The 21,998-nt window shown below is 46.5% G+C and overlaps 1 protein-coding gene across 2 annotated transcripts in view; it reads left to right on the top strand.

Annotated features, from left to right (window-relative positions):
* si:dkey-32e6.6 (extracellular matrix protein 2) overlaps nt 1-20,904 on the top strand; it is a 39,057-nt gene extending 18,153 nt beyond the window's left edge. For both annotated transcript variants that reach the window (XM_036947572.2, XM_036947571.2), the window contains exons 9-10: nt 11,790-12,116; nt 20,435-20,904. In XM_036947572.2, coding sequence (XP_036803467.1) covers nt 11,790-12,116; nt 20,435-20,609 — 502 coding nt within the window. In that variant the 3' untranslated portion in view covers nt 20,610-20,904. The remainder of the gene's footprint in view (nt 1-11,789; nt 12,117-20,434) is intronic.
* The last annotated feature ends 1,094 nt before the right edge of the window (nt 20,905-21,998 follow it).

The following is a 21,998-nucleotide window of genomic DNA, read 5'->3' as shown; positions in this document are numbered from 1 at the left end:
GAGCAGAAGGGAGGAGGATGAAGAAAGGCAGAGAGAAACTGTGTGTTTGCATAATGTTGCCAAAGTCCCCGTAATGTAAAACAGATAAACCTATCAGGTAGTTTTTGGATGCCTATTGGCTGTGTTTAGCGTCAGGGCCCATGTGTTAATAAGGTCAAGGGTTAATTGGGTAGGGCACCTACTGTAGGTAGGGGTTAGTAGAGGTCAGAGGTTAGATACATGGTTAGAGTTCAGGCCATCGGACAGGTTTATGAACGTAAATGAAGGCCAGGCCCGACTAATACAACAGCAATAGTGTGGCAAGCAGAGCTCTGTTGAGAGAGGGAGAGACTTGTGTGTCTGGCGATAATTAGTGCACAATATCCTAAGAAAGAGGACTTTTCTCACACCTTGTAATGTAGTCCATACTGACATAATGCTTGGAGACTGATTTTCCCACGTTGCTCCTCAATGTTTTCATTGAGTGGAGTCAGTATTTCACCCAAATCTGGGGATCAGAGGTGTGTGCATGAGTTTGTGCCAGGGTTGGGGTCAATTCCATTTCAATTACAGTCAATTCAGAAAGTAAACCAAATTCCAATTCCAAATGTTTCTTATTGAAAAGCATTGAAAAAGTTGGAATTGGAATTTCCGTGTACTTCCTGAATTGAAATGGAATTGACCCCAAACCTGGTTTGCTCCTGAGACTGCCTGGGCTTCAGGTCGTTCTGTTCTCCCACATAAACTGAGCTTTGTGTCTGTCAGGGGATGTGTTTGTGTGTGTATGTGCATACTCGTGTGCCATTGTGTGTGTGTGTGTGTGTGTGTGCATGCGTGTGTGTTTTGTGTGCGTGTATGTGTGTTAAATATTACTTTTCTTGGCAATCTTTTTCTAATTTCCCCTCCTGAGCTTAGTGGATAAAGAAGAGTATTTCTGTATTAAAGCTTCTCTTTCATTCACCACAGTTCTTTCACCTCTGTCTGGGTCTCAGTCTGTCTTTTGTTTCACTCTTCCTCTCTCTTTCTCTTCTCTCTCCATGTCTCTGTCTCTCTCCATGTCTCTGTCTCTCTCCATGTCTCTGTCTCTTTCCATGTCTCTGTCTCTCTCCATGTCTCTGTCTCTCTCCATGTCTCTGTCTCTCTCCATGTCTCTGTCTCTCTCCATGTCTCTGTCTCTCTCTATGTCTCTCTCCATGTCTCTGTCTCTCTCCATGTCTCTCTCCATGTCTCTGTCTCTCTCCATGTCTCTGTCTCTCTCAATGTCTCTGTCTCTCTCCATGTCTCTGTCTCTCTCCATGTCTCTCTCCATGTCTCTGTCTCTCTCCATGTCTCTCTCCATGTCTCTGTCTCTCTCCATGTCTCTGTCTCTCTCCATGTCTCTGTCTCGCTCCATGTCTCTGTCTCTCTCCATGTCTCTGTCTCTCTCCATGTCTCTGTCTCTCTCCATGTCTCTGTCTCTCTCCATGTCTCTCTCCATGTCTCTGTCTCTCTCCATGTCTCTGTCTCTCTCCATGTCTCTGTCTCTCTCCATGTCTCTGTCTCGCTCCATGTCTCTGTCTCTCTCCATGTCTCTGTCTCTCTCTATGTCTCTCTCCATGTCTCTGTCTCTCTCCATGTCTCTCTCCATGTCTCTGTCTCTCTCCATGTCTCTGTCTCTCTCCATGTCTCTGTCTCTCTCCATGTCTCTGTCTCTCTCTATGTCTCTCTCCATGTCTCTGTCTCGCTCCATGTCTCTCTCCATGTCTCTGTCTCTCTCCATGTCTCTGTCTCTCTCCATGTCTCTGTCTCTCTCCATGTCTCTGTCTCGCTCCATGTCTCTGTCTCTCTCCATGTCTCTGTCTCTCTCCATGTCTCTGTCTCTCTCCATGTCTCTGTCTCTCTCCATGTCTCTCTCCATGTCTCTGTCTCTCTCCATGTCTCTGTCTCTCTCCATGTCTCTGTCTCTGTCTCTCTCCATGTCTCTGTCTATGTATCTCTCTATGTCTCTCTGTATCTCTCTCAATTCAATTCAAGGGGCTTTATTGGCATGGGGAACAACTGTTAACATTGTCAAAGCAAATGCAGTTGATAATAAAAGAAGTGACAACAGTAAACATTACACTCACAGAAGTTCCAAAATAATAAAGACATTACAAATGTCATATTATGTCTATATACAGTGTTGTAACGATGTGAAAATAGTTAAAGTACAAAATGGAAAATAAATCAACATAAATATGGGTTGTATTTACAATGGTGTTTGTTCTTCACTGGTTGACCTTTTCTTGTGGCAACAGGTCACAAATCTTGCTGCTGTGATGGCACACTGTGGAATTTCACCCAGTAGATGTGGGAGTTTTTCAAAATTGGATTTGTTTTCAAATTCTTTGTGGATCTGTGTAATCTGAGGGAAATATGTCTCTCTAATATGGTCATACATTCGACAGGAGGTTAGGAAGTACAACTCCGTTTCCACCTCTTTTTGTGGGCAGCGAGCACATAGCCTGTCTTCTCTTGAGAGCCAGGTCTCCCTACGGCGGCCTTTCTCAATAGCAAGGTTATGCTCACTGAGTCTGTACATAGTCAAAGCTTTCCTTAAGTTTGTGTCAGTCACAGTGGTCAGGTATTCTGCCGCTGTGTACTCTCTGTTTAGGGCCAAATAGCATTCTAGTTTGCTCTGTTTTTTGTATTTTTTTCCCAATGTAAATTTTTTTTGATCTTTTAGTTTTCTCATGATTTGATTGGGTCTAATTGTGTTGCTGTCTTGGGGCTCTGGGGGGGTCTGTTTGTGTTTGTGGACAGAGCTCCAGGACCAGCTTGCTTAGGGGACTCTTCTCCAGGTTCATCTCTCTGTAGGTGATGGCTTTGTAATGGAAGGTTTGGGAATCACTTCCTTTTAGGTGGTTGTAGAATTTAACGTCTCTTTTCTGGATTTTGATAATTAGCGCGTATCGGCAAGAATTCTGCATGCAGTCTCAATTTGGTGTTTGTCCCATTTTGTGAAATGTTGGTTGGTGAGCGGACCCCAGACCTCACAACCATAAAGGGCAATGGGCTCTATGACTGATTCAAGTATTTTTAGCCAGATCCTAATTGGTATGTTGAATTTGTATGTTCCTTTTGATGGCATAGAAGGCTCTCCCTCTCTCTCTCTCTCTCCCTCTCTCTCTCCCTCTGTTTCTCTCTCTCCCTCTGTTTCTCTCTCTCCCTCTGTTTCTCTCTCTCCCTCTGTTTCTCTCTCTCCCTCTGTTTCTCTCTCTCCCTCTGTTTCTCTCTCTCGGTCTCTGTTTCTCTCTCTCGGTCTCTGTTTCTCTCTCTCTCCGTCTCTGTTTCTCTCTCTCTCGGTCTCTGTTTCTCTCTCTCTCGGTCTCTGTTTCTCTCTCTCTCGGTCTCTGTTTCTCTCTCTCTCTCTCCCTCTGTTTCTCTCTCTCGGTCTCTGTTTCTCTCTCTCGGTCTCTGTTTCTCTCTCTCGGTCTCTGTTTCTCTCTCTCGGTCTCTGTTTCTCTCTCTCGGTCTCTGTTTCTCTCTCTCGGTCTCTGTTTCTCTCTCTCGGTCTCTGTTTCTCGCTCTCTCCCTCTGTTTCTCTCTCTCTCCCTCTGTTTCTCTCTCTCCCCCTCTGTTTCTCTCTCTCTCCCTCTGTTTCTCTCTCTCTCCCTCTGTTTCTCGGTCTCTGTTTCTCTCTCTCGGTCTCTGTTTCTCTCTCTCGGTCTCTGTTTCTCTCTCTCGGTCTCTGTTTCTCTCTCTCGGTCTCTGTTTTTCTCTCTCTGTCTCTGTTTCTCTCTCTCGGTCTCTGTTTCTCTCTCTCTCCCTCTGTTTCTCTCTCTCTCCCTCTGTTTCTCGGTCTCTGTTTCTCTCTCTCTCCCTCTGTTTCTCTCTCTCTCCCTCTGTTTCTTTCTCTCTCCCTCTGTTTCTCTCTCTCTCCCTCTGTTTCTCTCTCTCTGTCTCTGTTTCTATCTCTTGGTCTCTGTTTCTCTCTCTCTCCCTCTGTTTCTCTCTCTCTCCCTCTGTTTCTCTCTCTCGGTCTCTGCTAACACCTCCATTATAACTACCATCCACTACCATTATTTATTTGTGTTTTCTGTGTGTGTGTGTGTGAGACACACAGCTCTTAAGTTTGCCTGTGTGCATGTGATAATATGTGTGCATATACAGTAGGTGTGCAATGTAACCAGGCCCCTGCAGTAACATACTATTATCCAGGCATAAATCCTGTTGCAGTGAAAGCTGTGAAATTAGCCATTCCTCCTCTAGGGCACAACTCCCTCTACTCTCTTTCATCTTTATGCATGTACACACACACACACACACACACACACACACACACACACACACACACACACACACACACACACACACACACACTTCTCTCTCCTTTGGAACCTGTCAGTGTCAATCACCAACCATCTAAATAACTCTAATGTGTAACGTTCTATGAATGCTGTTGTATCTTGTGTTTTATGTGTAATGTAAGTGCCTTAATGTGTTTGGACCCCAGGAAGATTAATGGGGATCCCCTAATACATACAAATAAATACAAATCTCTGTCATATCCTCACCACCTACCCCCTTAAATACCTCCATAAACTACAGCTACAGACGTTACTGAGGCTATAGAAGCTCCTAGCAGTTATCATAGCCGTAGGCTGAGCCCGGTTGGATGAAGAGTCTGGTTCCAATAATAAGAGCGCTGATCAGAGGAATCCATTCACTCTGTGTGTGTGTGTGTTTGTGTTATGTATTGTACACCTACTAAAAGGTGAGCCATGGTTATCCCCCAAGGTTTGCTGTCTTCACATAACATAACTCATTCTGTGAGAATGTGTGTTTTGCTACTATGTTTTACATTGTGTACAGTTCATGAGTGTGTATGTTTGTTTGTGTGATTGTGTGTTTATGTAAGTTATTATGAAACTTAATCTCTGTCACTACTGCTTCAAAGAACTAATATCAAGTTCTGTGATGATGACACATTTGCTTGGATGTTTTTTATTAGTAATGGCTATCTGGTTACAGTGTTTAATTGAATTGGCATGTGGTAATCCCTGGCACATCCTGATGATGCTTCCTGTTTTTAATGAAATCCTTATCACAGTTAGTGGCTAGATACTGTGGTTATCCTGGCTAGCCTGGTTAGAGTGGTTATCCTGGCTAGCCTGGTTGGTGTGGTTATCCTGGCTAGCCTGGTTGGTGTGGTTATCCTGGCTAGCCTGGTTAAAGTGGTTATCCTGGCTAGCCTGGTTGGTGTGGTTATCCTGGCTAGCCTGGTTAGTGTGGCTAGCCCGGTTAGTGTGGTTATCCTGGCTAGCCCGGTTAGTGTGGTTATCCTGGCTAGCCTGGTTAGAGTGGTTATCCTGGCTAGCCTGGTTAGAGTGGTTATCCTGGCTAGCCTGGTTGGTGTGGTTATCCTGGCTAGCCTGGTTAGTGTGGCTAGCCCGGTTAGTGTGGTTATCCTGGCTAGCCCGGTTAGTGTGGTTATCCTGGCTAGCCCGGTTAGTGTGGTTATCCTGGCTAGCCTGGTTAGTGTGGTTATCCTGGCTAGCCTGGTTAGAGTGGTTATCCTGGCTAGCCTGGTTAGTGTGGCTAGCCTGGTTAGTGTGGTTATCCTGGCTAGCCTGGTTAGTGTGGTTATCCTGGCTAGCCTGGTTAGTGTGGTTATCCTGGCTAGCCTGGTTAGTGTGGCTAGCCTGGTTAGTGTGGTTATCCTGGCTAGCCTGGTTAGTGTGGTTATCCTGGCTAGCCTGGTTAGTGTGGTTATCCTGGCTAGTGTGGCTAGAGTGGTTATCCTGGCTAGCCTGGTTAGTGTGGCTATCCTGGCTAGTGTGGCCTGCCTGGTTAGTGTGGTTATCCTGGCTAGCCTGGTTAGTGTGGTTATCCTGGCTAGCCTGGATATCCTGGCTACCCTGGTTATTGTGGTTATCCTGGCTAGCCTGGTTAGTGTGGCTAGCCTGGTTAGTGTGGCTAGCCTGGTTAGTGTGGTTAGTGTGGTTTGTGTGCAATGTTCCCTCTTATCCTGACTACCCTAGCTAGCCTGGTTAATGTCGCTAATGTGGTTATCCTGGCTAGCTTGGCTAGTGTGGTTAGTGTTGCTGGCCTGGTTAGTATGCTTGTCCTGGTTAGTGTTGCTGGCCTGGTTAGTATGGTTGTCCTGGTTAGTGTTGCTGGCCTGGTTAGTATGGTTATCCTGGTTAGTGTTGCTGGCCTGGTTAGTATGGTTGTTCTGGTTAGTGTTGCTGGCCTGGTTAGTATGGTTGTCCTGGTTAGTGTTGATGGCCTGGTTAGTGTGGTTATCCTGGTTAGTGTGGTTAGTGTTGCTGGCCTGGTTAGTGTGGTTAATGTTCCCGCTACGTGCGTGCTTGGGCATGCAGTAGCCCCGAGACTGCAGCGCGGCTCGCCAGGACTACAGCGCGGCTCCCCAGGACTACAGCGCGGCTCCCCAGGACTACAGCGCGGCTCCCCAGGACTACAGCGCGGCTCCCCAGGACTACAGCGTGGCTCCCCAGGACTACAGCGCGGCTCCCCCAGGACTACAGGGTGGCTCCCCAGGACTACAGCGTGGCTCCCCAGGACTACAGCGCGGCTCCCCCAGGACTACAGCGCGGCTCCCCCAGGACTACAGGGTGGCTCCCCAGGACTACAGCGCGGCTCCCCCAGGACTACAGCGCGGCTCCCCAGGACTACAGCGCGGCTCCCCAGGACTACAGGGTGGCTCCCCAGGACTACAGCGCGGCTCCCCAGGACTACAGCGCGGCTCCCCCAGGACTACAGCGCGGCTCCCCCAGGACTACAGGGCGGCTCCCCAGGACAACAGCGCGGCTCCCCCAGGACTACAGCGCGGCTCCCCAGGACTACAGCGCGGCTCCCCAGGACTACAGCGCGGCTCCCCAGGACTACAGCGCGGCTCCCCAGGACTACAGCGCGGCTCCCCAGGACTACAGGGTGGCTCCCCAGGACTACAGCGCGGCTCCCCCAGGACTACAGGGTGGCTCCCCAGGACTACAGCGCGGCTCCCCCAGGACTACAGCGTGGCTCCCCCAGGACTACAGGGTGGCTCCCCAGGACTACAGCGCGGCTCCCCCAGGACTACAGCGCGGCTCCCCAGGACTACAGCGCGGCTCCCCAGGACTACAGGGTGGCTCCCCAGGACTACAGCGCGGCTCCCCAGGACTACAGCGCGGCTCCCCAGGACTACAGCGCGGCTCCCCAGGACTACAGCGCGGCTCCCCAGGACTACAGCGTGGCTCCCCAGGACTACAGCGCGGCTCCCCAGGACTACAGCGCGGCTCCCCAGGACTGCAGCAGAAGAAATATCATCCCATGGAGAGAAAGACGGGCTTGAACTTCCCTCAACTTTTTAGAGATTTCCCTGTTAGTTAACACCATCAACGTTTCCCTTTACTGTGGCAATTGTGATCAAATCAACGCAATATTAGCCACTTTCAATGCAACATACCGAAACCAAACAAACTATGCAAGACTTAGTATGCAAAACTAATTATGCAAGAGATAACTAGTCAGAGCTGCAGTAGACCTACACTACCATTCAAAAGTTTGGGGTCACTTAGAAATGTATTTGTTTGTTGCAAAAACAAATGTGTCCATTAAAATAACATTTATCAGAAATACAGTGTAGACATTGTTAATGTTGTAAATCGCTATTTTTTTTTTAGGGTATAACTACATAGGTGTACAGAGGCCCATTTTCAGCAACCATCACTCCTGTGTTTCAATGGCACATTGTGTTAGCTAATCCAAGTTTATAATTTTAAAAGGCTAATTGATCATTAGTAAAGCCTTTTGCAATTATGTTAGCACAGCTAAAAATGGTTGCGCTGATTAAAGAAGCAATAAAACTGGCCTTCTTTAGACTAGTTGAGTATCTGGAGCATCAGCATTACCAAATAGGTATATATTCTGTATACCACCCCTACCTTGTCACAAAACAACTGATTGGCTCAAACGCATTAAGAAGGAAAGAAATTCCACAAATGAACTTTTAACAAAGCACACCTTTTAATTGAAATGCATTCCAGTTGACTACCTCATAAAGCTGGTTGAGAGAATTGCAAGAGTGTGCAAAACTGTCATCAGGGCAAAGGGTGGCCACTTTGAAGAATCTCAAATATAAAATATAAACAAATCATTATAACAATTTTGGTTACGACATGATTCCAAATGTGTTATTTCATAGTTGTGATGTCTTCACTATTATTCTACAATGTAGAAAGTAGTAAAAATAAAGAAAAACCATGGAATGAGAAGGTGTGTCCAAACTTTTGACTGGTACTGTATGGATCTGTGCCATTTACTTTGAACTGGACTGTGATTACAGAATGAGCGGTCGTGAGTAGATATGCTTGTTTTGAGATCAAAGCGAGAGCTGCATGTATCTACGTTGGCACATTCTGTTCATATCCTTTAATAGTTAGTGAGTTAGTGGCCCAGTTATTGCTAATTTGTAGTCAGCAATAGGGGAGTGATTGCTTCCTACAAGAGCACAAAACATGTACATTTCTAGACATCTTTTTTTTTGTCTTAAAAGGGGCAGTGTTGTATTTTGAGACAGGTTTGAATAAGCTAAGTAGCCAATAGGCAGAGGGTAGCATGATTTGTCTGATTCTCTGTAATAATGGTATGGGAATAGTAATGCATTTTATTTTGTAAAGTAGTTTCTTGCATCAAACAAGGCAACGTTTTCAGTCTCCTCCTTGTCTGAAGGACAAGTGGATAAACACGTTAATGTCTAGCCCTGCATGTTTTTTCAAAAGGCTCATGGAACGTAGGCCTACATTGAACACCACACATTAGCTGCTACTGTAGGCTGAATGATAGAAAAGCTATTTCCATGTTAAAATGTTATGGGATGTATTTTCTCCATTTCTTTTGATGGTAGGCCACTCTGGTAGGCCTTCATTATGACCAAATAGCCACAGTAGCCTACTCGAGCACTGTTGAAACTGTACATTACAGTGGGTACAGCCTCAGTGTTCACAGTAAACGCTCTCTGGAAGTTGCACAGAATTTTCACAACGTTCAAGTTTGTGCTCAGCAGACCTGACATTTGCTCAGTCCCCAACATTTTTTGGGGGGGACATGGTTGGTGTGATTAACCTGTTTAGTGTAGTTAATCCTGGTTAGTTTTTGTATTCTTTTTATTTAATCAGGCAAGTCAGTTCTTATTTACAATGAAGGCCTACACCAGCCAAACCTGGTTGACACTGGGCCAACGGTGCACCACCCTATGGGACTCCCAATCACAGCTGGTTGTGATACAGCCTGGATTCAAACCAGGGTGTCTGTAGTGACACCTCTAGCACTGAGATGCAGTGCCTTAGACCTCTGCGCCACTCGGGAGACGCTAATCCACTCGGGAGCAGTGTGGTTAGTCTGGCTAGCGAGCAGCTTGCATAAGCCTGGTTGTATAACACTGACATGGTACGTCTCAGCCCCAGGCAGATGAAACAGAGGAGACAGGGCGTGTGTGTGTGTGTGTGTGTGTGTTTTTGTGTGTGTTTGTGTGTGGCCGCCACCAGCTCCCTCTCCTGGTTCTCATTAGATCTCAGCTCCCTGAGGAGGAACGGACCATCAGATTGATTACTCTTGTCCGTGTCAAAGCACACACAGAGCCTTAGCCAGGTCCACTTGATAGTCAGTAAACATCCCTGGTTTGAAGTCAATGGGAAAGAACACTTATCTAAAACAATCAACAAAGACAGTATTGATTCCATAGTAATCTCTCCTACTCACTCTAACCTGTTTAACATAATCAGAAGACAATGAAGTTGATAAGATGATTCCAATGGTGCATTTCCATCATACAGGATTTATCACAATGTTTTACCCCAAAGCCACCATCTGTGCGGGCCGACACTTGTGTCTCTCTGGGCCATGGCTACAGCGGTCCTCCTCTGACTCGGGGCCAAAGCCAGGCCACTGGTACTTTTGAGATGGCATTTACATATCTGTGAACTGTAACACCTTCTCTCAAAGCAACTGTTTTTGATTATGCAGAGGCTGTTGATTCTGCTCTTCATTGTCAGCCCTAGATATGGAAACACAATGTCTCCAGAACAACATCAGGGTGTAGACACCAGTCAAAAGGCAGCACAAGTGTGTGGGACTGGGTGTTTCTCCTCTCCTCTCCTCTCCTCTCCTCTCCTCTCCTCTCCTCTCCTCTCCTCTCCTCTATAGCATATGGAGATAGGCAGCTGCAGCCTGGCTGGCTATATTTCAGAACAGAGTTTAGTAAGCTGTCATAAATTCACTCTATGCCAGAGCTCCATTCAATCAATCCTGGTCACAGAGTTTCCGGTGTACATTAAAAAAAACATGATTCTACATATAATGTTCTTAAATTTTGGGACAATACAGTCTATCTGCAATGTGGTTTTTTTTAACACATAGTGTGTGTGTGTGTACTTTGTGTGTGTACTGTGTGTGTGTGTGTGTTTTCATATCTGCGAATGTGTTGGTGTGTTTTTGGTTAAATCTGTCATTGTGTTCAGTCCCCTGTGGTGCTGCACTGTTTTCAGTAAAACCTTTACGGCTGTATTAATGTTGGATTTTACGACACCCCTGTTGACTTAATACCCCTAATACTCAGCAAAGAATTCCTGAAATCATTTTTGGACCTCGCTGAGCCTCTGCTATATGAATAACAGCTTGAACAAGAGAACAAACTTTTGTTATTACAAACAGTAATAATCAAATCCCAGATTTCCCTGCACAACAACAATTAGGGTTTATTTAAATAAAAACAGATTTATGTGGAGAAACATGAACGTTTTGTTGCTTAATGTCCCAAAGAGTACAAAGATGGTCACGATGAGCAGGAGGGTTGAGGTACCGTATATGAAATTGACATTATAACATTATAAGTCACACATACGCCTCTCTTATCAACCTCACCAGGGGCCCCTGTTTATCTTTCTTCTCATTGGCTATACACCCTACTCTGCTTTGAGCCTGTTGGTTGTTCAGCCTCCAGTGTGTTGTGCTCATTGGCTGTTCACCTTGCTGTGCGTAAATGGCAGTAAGGTAACAGGAAATTAGATATTTGTCCTGCTTTGACCTGCCCTGTAAACTCACACCAGCTGCTTGGTGTTCTCACACCCGCTACCACCCTCTACCCCCTGTCTTCCTGTGTTCTCTTACCCCCTACCACCCTCTACCCCCTGTCTTCCTGTGTTATATTACCCCCTACCACCCTCTACCCCCTGTCTTCCTGTGTTATATTACCCCCTACCACCCTCTATCCCCTGTCTTCCTGTGTTATATTACCCCCTACCACCCTCTACCCCCTGTCTTCCTGTGTTATATTACCCCACTACTACCCCCCGAACACAGCATCCCGTTCCTCACCCCCTGGCTTTAATGGTCTAAGTTCTGTTACTTCACTTGGCCACATAGCACTAACCACCCAGTTTCCACGTCCTATGGACCCTCACTACCTCCCACATGGCTCCGTGTTAATGATGGAGCAAGGGGCCCTCTCCTGCCAAATCATTGGGGAGAGAGTACACCCTTCCACTCCTAGCGTGCATGTGTTTCTGTAGAGAACAACACCTATTCACTCCTCAATCTAACAGCCAAAACACTGGAAACTCCCAAGTCTACTGCTTCTCAGTAAACTCTACTTTCCGCATTATATCTGACCCAAGAGCTCTGTAAAACGTAGTTAGAGTAGCCATTAGACTGGTCCTATAGCTCTGATGCTGCTTTATAAAACGTAGTTAGTGTAGCCATTAGACTGGTCCTATAGCTCTGACGCTGCTTTATAAAACTTTGTATATTGAATAACCAAATATGTTTCTGTTTCTCTCTCTCTCTCTTAGTTCTCTTGAAGCCTTGGACCTCTCTCATAACAGCCTCACTTCAGTCCCCCTCTACCTACCCCGCCCTCTGCGTCAGCTGACCCTGCAACACAACTCCATTGGTCGAATCCCTGCGTATGTCTTTGGCCACCTGCGCCCCGGCCTAGAGTCCCTCCGTCTATCCCACAATGCACTAGGGGACGAAGGAGTGCAAGGAGTTTCTTTTGTGGGCATGTACCGATCGCTTGTTGAGCTCCTATTGGACAATAACCGTCTGGGGGCGGTGCCTCGCAGCGTGTGGCAGTTTAGGAACCTGCAGGTGCTGAGGCTCGACTACAACCAAATCAGGTATGACTCCAGTGCTACCAATCTTCTCTACCGCTGTAGGTACTGTGCTCACCAAGGGTAAATGCGGCCAAACTGAACCACCACCTACAGTACCAGTACCAAGTTTGGAAACACCTACTCAAGGGTTTTTCTTTATTTTAACAATGTTACACATTGTAGAATAATAGTGAAGACATCAAAACTATGAAATAACACATATGGAATCATGTAGTAACCAAAAAAGGGTTAAAACAAATCATTTATTTGAGATTCTTCAAAGTAGCCACCCTTTGCCTTGATGACAGCTTTGTACACTCTTGCAATCTCTTCACCAGCTTCAACTGGAATGCTTTTCCAACAGTCTTGAAGGAGTTCCCACATATTCTGAGCACTTTTTGGCTGCTTTTCCTTCACTCTGCGGTCCAACTCCTCCCAAACCATCTCAATATATCCAAGATGGTGCAGCATTTTTGCATACATTTCAGTCTCTTTTTTCAAGTTTTGAAATAAATATACATTCCTGCAACCCGCCTCACCCAATGTGGTACGGGTCAGCTATTTTTTTTAGACCTTATAACTGGAACCTCCATCAGTAGCTAGCCAACTAATTAGCTACTAGCTATTTAGTCATTGTTAGCCACTGCTAGCGGTCTTTACCTTTAGCTCGGACTCCTGACACTTTAGCCTAGATAACCCGGGTAATACCTGCCAGTCTGCACAGCGCGATACTAGCCATGAGCATATTGGACTGCTTTTTCCACTACACCACCGGACTCCTGCCGCAAGCTCTGGACCATTACACCAGATCATCGCAGCTAGCTAGTTGCTACAGAGGAGCATGCAACAGTTTGCCCCGAGCTAGGCCCATCTCCCGGCTAGCAAATGAAGTACACCAATACCAATTGGCCTGGACCCTTTGTCGACACGGAGCCCCGCCGATCCATCACGACTGGTCTGCAGGTCTGCTGACGTAACTGGGTCGATGTGCTCTCAACCGGCCTCTGCATCGAGGATGTTTGGTGATGATCCATCTGCTAGCCCCAAACGCTGTGTCTCCCGCTTGCTCAACGTAGTAATCGACTACCGAACTGTTCCCTGTTTTATCTAGTGCTGCTCAATGGACCCTATGATCACTCGGCCACACAGCTGATGCCTGCTGGACTGTCCATTAACACGAACCGGAACCCCTAACAGAAGCTAGCCAGCTAACTAGCTACTAGCTGGTAGTCAGTTAGCCACTGACAGCGGTCATCAGCTAACCTTAGCCCGGTCAACTCCTGCCAGTCTCCATAGCACGATTCAACCCAGAGCATATCGGACTGCTTTTTCTCCACATCTCCTCATCCTACCGCAAGCTCTGAACCTTTTCACCTGGATCAGCGCAGCTAGCTAGCTGCTATCTGAGTGGCTACTCCTGGCTAACGTCTCTATCCCGAAGCAAGCACCAGTTAGCCGGGAACTAGCCTGGTGGTAGGCCCATTTCCCGGCTAGCTGAAGAGGTCCATCAGCCACTTCTTGGGCTACAATACCTATTTTGCCAATTGGCCTGGACCCCTTTTACTGCCGACACAGAGCCCCGCCGATCCATCACGACTGGTCTACCGACGTAATCCGCCCGAGGGGGTTTCAACAGGCTCCTCTGTCGCGACTTCCCCTGATGGACCATCCACTAGCCTGCTAGCCTTACCCTGCTAGCTATCTAGAGCATATCAGACTGTTAGCTGAAGAGGTCCATCAGATAAATTATTGGGCTACAATACCAATTTTGCTCTCTACACAGAGCCCTGCTGATCCATCACAACTGGTCTGCCGACGTAACCGTCCGAGGGGGCTACAAGACTCTTTCATCGCGACGCCCCCCCTAAGACCCTTCTGCTAGCCTGCTAGCCCTGGCCCGCTAGCTGTCTGAATCGCCGTGTCACCAGCTCGCCTAGCTACTCACTGGTCCCTATGATGAATCGGCTATGCATGCCTCTCCCTAATGTCAATATGCCTTGTCCATTGCTATTTTGGTTAGTGATTGTCTTATTTCACTGTAGAGCCTCCAGCCCTGCTCACTATGCCTTAGCTAGCCCTTTTGTTCCACCTCCCACACATGCGGTGACCTCACCTGGTTTAAATGGTGTCTCTAGAGACAGAACCTCTCTCATCGTCACTCAATGCCTAGTTATACCTCCACTGTATTCACATCCTACCATACCCTTGTCTGTACATTATGCCTTGAATCTATTCTTCCGTGCCCAGAAATCTGCTCCTTTTACTCTCTGTTCCGAGCGCACTAGACGACCAGTTCTTATAGCCTTTAGCCGTACCCTTATCCTACTCCTACTCTGTTCCTCTGGTGATGTAGAGGTTAATCCAGGACCTGCAGTGCCTAGCTCCCCTCCCATTCTCCAGGCGCTCTCATTTGTTGACTTCTGTAACCGTAAAAGCCTTGGTTTCAGGCATGTTAACATTAGAAGCCTCCGCCCTAAGTTTGTTTTATTCACTGCTTTAGCACAGTCTGCCAACCCGGATGTCCTAGCCGTGTCTGAATCCTGGTTTAGAAAGGCAACCAAAAATCAACCCTAACTATAACATTTTCCGACAAGATAGAACTGCCAAAGTGGGCGGAGTTGCAATCTACTGCAGAGACAGCCTGCAGAGTTCTGTCATACTATCCAAGTCTGTGCCCAAACAATTTGAGTTTCTACTTCTAAAACTCAGCCTTTCCAGAAACAAGTCTCTCACCGTTGCTGCTTGTTATAGGGCACCTTCAGCCCCCAGCTGTGCCCTGGACACCATATGTGAATTGATTGTCCCCCATCTATCTTCAGAGCTTGTACTGTTAGGTGACCTAAACTGGGACATGTTGAACACCCCGGCCGTCCTACAACATTAGCTAGATGCCCTCAATCTTACACAAACTTTCAATGAACCAGGTACAACCTCAAATCAGGTAAACACGGGCACCCTCATAGATATCCTCCTGACCAACCTGCCCTCTAAATGCTGTCTTCAACCAGGATCTCAGTGATCACTGCCTCATTGCCTGCATCCGTAATGGGTCTGCAGTCAAACGGCCACCCCTCATCACTGTCAAACGCTTCCTAAAACACTTCAGCGAGCAGGCCTTTCTAATCGACCTGGCCCGGCTATCCTGGAAGGATATTGACCTCATTCCGTCAGTAGAGGATCCCTGGTTATTCTTTAAAAGTTCTTTCCTCACCATCTTAAATAAGCATGCCCCATTCAAAAAATGTAGAACCAGGAACAGATATAGCCCTTGGTTCACTCCAGACCTGACTGCCCTTGACCAGCACAAAAACATCCTGTGGCGTATCGCATTAGCATCGAATAGCCCCCGCGATATGCAACTTTTCAGAGAAGTTAGGAACAGGCAGTTAGGAAAGCAAAGGCTGGCTTTTTCAAACATAAATTTGCATCCTGTAGCACAAACTCCAAAACGTTCTGGGACACTGTAAAGTCCATTGAGAATAAGAGCACCTCCTCCCAGCTGCCCACTGCACTGAGGCTAGGAAACACTGTCCCCACTGATAAATCCACGATAATTGAGAATTTCAATAAACATTTTTCTACGGCTGGCCATGCTTTCCACCTGGCTACCCCTACCCCAGGCAACAGCCCTGAACCCCCCACAGCAACTTGCCCAAGCCTCCTCCATTTGTCCTTCACCCAAATCCAGATAACTGATGTTCTGAAAGAGTTGCAAAATCTGGACCCCTACAAATCAGCAGGGCTAGACAATCTGGACCTTTTCTTTTCAAAATTATCCACCGCAATTGTTACAAACCCTATTACTAGCCTGTTCAACCTCTCTTTCGTATCGTCTGAGATCCCCAAAAATTGGAAAGCTGAGGGGGTTGCCCCCCTCTTCAAAGGTGGAGACACTCTAGACTCAAACTGTTACAGACCTATACCTATCCTACCCTGCCTTTCTAAGGTCTTCGAAAGCCAAGTTATCGAACAGATCACCAACCATTTCGAATCCCACTGTACCTTCTCTGCTATGCAATCTGGTTTCCGAGCTGGTCATGGGTGCACCTCAGCCACGCTCAAGGTCCTAAACGATATCATAACCGCCATCGATAAAATACAATACTGTGCAGCCGTATTGATCGACCTGGCAAAGGCTTTCGACTCTGTCAGTCACCACATTCTTATCGGCAGACTCAACAGCCTTGGCTTCTCAAATGACTGCCTCGCCTGGTTTACCAACTACTTCTCAGACAGAGGTCAGTGTGTCAAATCGGAGGGCCTGCTGTCCGGATGTCTGGCAGTCTCTGAGGGTGCCACAGGGTTTAATTCTTGGGCTGAATCTTTTCTCTGTATGCATCAATGATGTCGCTCTTGCTGCTGGTGATTCTCTGATCCACATCTACGCAGACTACACCATTCTGTATACTTCTGGCCCTTCTTTGGACAATGTGTTAACTAACCTCCAGAAGAGCTTCAATGCCATACAACTCTCCTTCATGCCATACAACTCTCCTTCCGTGGCCTCCAACTGCTCTTAAATGCAAGTAAAACTAAATGCACGCTCTTCAACCGATCGCCGCCCCGCCCATCCAATATCACTACTCTGGACGGTTCTGACTTAGAATATGTGGACAACTACAAATACCTAGGTGTCTGGCTAGACTGTAAATTCTCCTTACAGACTCACATTAAGCATCTCCAATCCAAAATTAAATCTAGAATCGGCTTCCTATTTCACAACAAAGCATACTTCACTCATGCTGCCAAACATACCCTCGTAAAACTGACTATCCTACCGATCCTTGACTTCGGCAATGTCATTTACAAAATAGCCTCCAACACTCTACTCAGCAAATTGGATGCAGTCTATCACAGTTCCATCTGTTTTGTCACCAAAGCCCCATATACTACCCACCACTGAGACCTGTACAGTGGGGCAAAAAAGTATTTAGTCAGCCACCAATTGTGCAAGTTCTCCCACTTAAAAAGATGAGAGAGGCCTGTAATTTTCATCATAGGTACACTTCAACTATGACAGACAAAATGCTTCTTACAAAGGGGATCATTGTCATACTGAAAAACCCAGCCACGTTTCATCTTCAATACCCTTGTTGATGGAAAGAGGTTTTCACTCAAAATCTCACGATACATGGCCCCATTCATTCTTTCCTTTACACGGATCAGTCGCCCTGGTCCCTTTGCAGAAAAACAGCCCCAAAGCATGATGTTTCCACCCCCATGTTTCACAGTAGGTATGGTGTTCTTTGGATGCAACTCAGCATTCTTTGTCCTCCAAACACGACGAATTGAGTTTTTACCAAAAAGTTATATTTTGGTTTCATCTGACCATATGACATTCTCCCAATCTTCTTCTGGATCATCAAAATGCTCTCTAGCAAACTTCAGACGGGCCTGGACATGTACTGGCTTAAGCAGGAGGACACGTCTCGCACTGCAGGATTTGAGTCCCTGGCGGCGTAGTATGTTACTGATGGTAGGCTTTGTTACTTTGGTCCCAGCTCTCTGCAGGTCATTCACTAGGTCCCCCCGTGTGGTTCTGGGATTTTTGCTCACCGTTCTTGTGATCATTTTGACCCCACGGGGTGAGATCTTACGTGGAGCCCCAGATCGAGGGAGATTATCAGTGGTCTTGTATGTCTTCCATTTCCTAATAATTGCTCCCACAGTTGATTTCTTCAAACCAAGCTGCTTACCTATTGCAGATTCAGTCTTCCCAGCCTGGTGCAGGTCTACAATTTTGTTTCTGGTGTCCTTTGACAGCTCTTTGGTCTTGGCCATAGTGGAGTTTGGAGTGTGACTGTTTGAGGTTGTGGACAGGTGTCTTTTATACTGATAACAAGTTAAAACAGGTGCCATTAATACAGGTAATGAGTGGAGGACAGAGGAGCCTCTTAAAGAAGGAGTTACAGGTCTGTGAGATCCAGAAATCTTGCTTGTTTGTAGGTGACCAAATACTTATTTTACACCATAATTTGCAAATAAATTCATTAAAAATCCTACAATGTGATTTTCTGGATTTTTTTTCTCATTTTGTCTGTCATAGTTGAAGTGTACCTATGATGAAAATTACAGGCCTCTCTCATCTTTTTAAGTGGGAGAACTTGCACAATTGGTGGCTGACTAAATACTTTTTTCCCCCACTGTATGCTCTCGTTGGCTGGCCCTCGCTTCAAATTCGTCGCCAAACCAACTGGCTCCAGGTAATTTATAAGTCTTTGCTAAGTAAAGCCCCGCCTTATCTCAGCTCACTGGTCACCATAGCAGCACCCACCCGTAGCACCAGCAGGTATATTTCACTGGTCACCATTTCCTACTTTGGCTGCCTTTCCTTCCAGTTCTCTGCTACCAATGACTGCAAAAAAATCACTGAAGCTGGAGACTCAAATCTCCCTCACAAACCTTAAGCATCAGTTGTCAGAGCAGCTCACAGATCATTGCACCTGCACATAGCCCATCTGTAAATAGCCCATCCAACTACTTCATTACCATATTGTTATTTTTTCCTCCTTTGCAGCCCTGAACCTCTACTTGCACATTCATCTTCTGCACATCTATCACTCCAGTGTTTAATTGCTATATTGTAATTACTTTGCCACTGCGGCCTATTTATTGCTTTACCTCTCCCTAATCTTACCTCATTTGCACACACTGTATATAGATTTTTTTCTATTGTGTTATTGACTGTACACTTGTTTATTCCATGTGTAACTTTGTGTTGTTGTTTGTGTCACACTGCTTTGCTTTATCTTGGCCAGGTCACAGTTGTAATTGAGAACTTGTTCTCAACTGGCCTACCTGGATAAATGAAGGTGAAATAAAAAAAAATATTGGGTTGAGGTCGGGTGATTGTGGAGGCCAGGTCATCTGATGCAGCACTCCATCCCTCTCCTTTTTGGTCAAATAGCCATTATATAGCTTGGAGGTGTGTTGGGTCATTGTCCTGTTGAAAAACAAATGACAGTCCCACAAAGCACAAACCAGATGGGATGGTGTATCGCTGCAGAATGCTGTGGTAACCATGCTGGTTAAGTGTGCCTTAAATTCTGAATAAATCACGATAGTGTCACCAGCAAAGCACTATCACACCTCTTCCTCCATGCTTCACGGTGAGAACTACACATGCAGAGATCATCTATTCACCTATTCTGCGTCTCACAAAGACACGGCAGTTGGTACTCAAATTTGTACTCATCAGACCAGATTTCCTCCCGTCGTGTTTCTTGGCCCAAGCAAGTCTCCTCTTCTTATTGGTGTCTTTTAGTAGTGCTTACTTTGCAGCAATTCGACCATGAAGGCCTGATTCACACAGTCTCCTCTGAACAGTTGATGTTGAGATGTGTCTGTTACTTGAACTCTGTGAAGCATTTATTTGGGCTGCAATTTCTGAGGCTGGTAACTAACGAACTTATCCTCTGCAGCAGAGGTAACTCTGTGTCTTCCTTTCCTGTGGCGGTCCTCATGAGAGCCAGTTTCATTGTAGTGCTTGATGGTTTTTGCGACTGCACTTGAAGAAACTTTAAAAGTTCTTGAAATTTTACGTATTGACTGACCTTCATGTCTTAAGTTATGATGGTCTGTTGTTTCTCTTTGCTTATTTGAGCTGTTCTTGCCATAATATGGACTTGGTCTTTTACCAAATAGGGCTATACTCTGTATACCACTCCTACATTGTCACAACTGATTGGCTCAAATGCATTAAAGACACAAATGAACTTTTAACAAGGTACACCTGTTAATTGAAATGCATTCCAGGTGAAGCTCATGAAGCTGGTTGAGAGAATGCCAAGAGTGTGCAAAGCTGTCATCAAGGCAAAGGGTGACTACTTTGAAGAACCTCAAATATAAAATATATTTTGATTTGTTCAAAACACTTTTTTGGTTACTACATGATTCCATGTGTCAATTCATAGTTTTGATGTCTTCACTGTGTATTCAAAGTAGTACAAATATATAAATGAGTAGGTGTGTCCAAATTATTGACTGGTACTGTATAAATGTAAAATCAGGTTTGAGTATATTAAGACCATGATGGCTTTAGCTATTACCACAATAAATCAAAGGAAAACCTCAGACTGAAGCGACCACAGCGTCAGGATCAGTTGAGTTCGTCTGGCACTGCCCTCTCCCTGAGGCTATGTAAGAACCAATCACAGAGCCCAGTATTGGTGAGTGAACTCACGTTGCCGTCCTGTTAGAGCACAGAACTAATCTCAGGCTAATTATCCAATCAGAATGATTGTTTTGGCAGGGTGCCCAGAGGGGCCGTCAGACAAGGACAGACACGTATTCACAAGAGTAGACATTAAATAACGTTTTTACACTGTGTGTGTTGCTCGCAGGTCTGTGGCGGTGGGGTCGGTGTGTCACTCTCGTGTGGCGGTGCGTTCGGCCCTGGCCTCTCTCCACCTGGAGAACAACCTTATAGAGGAAGACATCCCCTCCACTACCTTCAGCTGTATTCAAGACCCTAGTAGTGTGGTCACACAGCCCCAGGAACACATACACGAGGTGTAGACCAGCTTCTCCATGTATAGATGTTCCACTGAACCATCATTAAACCTCCCTATTTCCCCACCTCCATTTCTTCACCAATCAGCTGTTTTGCAAGGAGGAATGGGAAAAAATGTCAGTCTCTCGATGTGCAAAACTGATAGAGACATACCTCAAGCGACTTACAGCAGTAATCGCAGCAAAAGGTGGCGCTACAAAGTATTAACTTAAGGGGGCTGAATAATTTTGCACGCCCAATTTTTCAGTTTTTGATTTGTTAAAAAAGTTTGAAATATCCAATAAATGTCGTTCCACTTCATGATTGTGTCCCACTTGTTGTTGATTCTTCACAAAAAAATACAGTTTTATATCTTTATGTTTGAAGCCTGAAATGTGGCAAAAGGTCGCAAAGTTCAAGGGGGCCGAATACTTTCGCAAGGCACCGTAAACATCTCCTGCAGCATCTGACGCGTCCTGTCATGTGAAAACATAGAAGGTCAGGTCAGCCTGGGTGGCAGGGTTAGGGTTGGGGAGGGAGTCTTTCTCTGTGTGTCTGAGCTGACAGGGATGGCATCATTTCTCTGTGGCATGTGGTGGATGGGAGTGTGTTTGTGTTGGAGGAAGGGCGGAAGACAGTTTATGTGTGTGTACCTTTGTGTCTGTGTGTATGCGTGCATGTGTGTTTGTGCACGTCAGAGAGAGGGTTAGAGGCAGGGAGTGTGTGAGCAGGATTCATTATTTGTGTTTGCAGCTGGAGAGAAAGAGGGAAAAGGGGAAAGAGAGAGACATGAACATAGAAAGACAAGAAAGAGGGAGCTGTTCAGACTAGCTGCCCTGTTGAGAGAATACAAATACACTGTATTGGAGGGCAGAGGAGTAGAGCAGGGCAGAGGAGGAGAGGGCTGAGGAGGAGGAGAGGTGGGCAGAGGAGGAGAGGAGGGCAGAGGAGGAGGAGAGGTGGGCAGAGGAGGAGAGGAGGAGAGGAGGGCAGAGGATGAAAAGAGGGCAGAAGATGAGGAGGTCAGAGGATGAAAGGAGGAGAGGGCAGAGGAGAGGAGGAGAAGAGGGCAGAAGAGAGGAGGAGAAAAGGGCAGAAGAGGAGAGGTCAGAGGAGGAGAGGAGGAAACGAGGGCAGAAGAGGAGAGGAGGTCAGAGGAGGAGAGGAGGGCAGAGGAGAGGAGGAGAAGAGGGCAGAAGTGGAGAGGAGGGCAGATGAGGAGAGGAGGGCAGAGGAGGAGGAGGGCAGAGGAGGAGAGGAGGGTAGAAGAGAGGAGGAGAGCAAGGCAGAGGAGGGCCGAGGAGAGGAGTAGAGGAGGGCAGGAGCGGAGGACAGGAGGAGGAGAGGAGGGCACAGGAGAGGAGGGCAGAGGAGGAGAGGAGGGCAGAGGAGAGGAGGATAAGGAGGAGAGGAGG

This window comes from Oncorhynchus mykiss, chromosome 16, assembly GCF_057628025.1.
Source record: "Oncorhynchus mykiss isolate SJ-2025 chromosome 16, ASM5762802v1, whole genome shotgun sequence".
NCBI classification, from domain to species: Eukaryota; Metazoa; Chordata; class Actinopteri; order Salmoniformes; family Salmonidae; genus Oncorhynchus; species Oncorhynchus mykiss.
The sequence above is the reverse complement of the archived record's forward strand: the minus strand, read 5'-3'. Positions and strand labels throughout refer to the sequence as shown.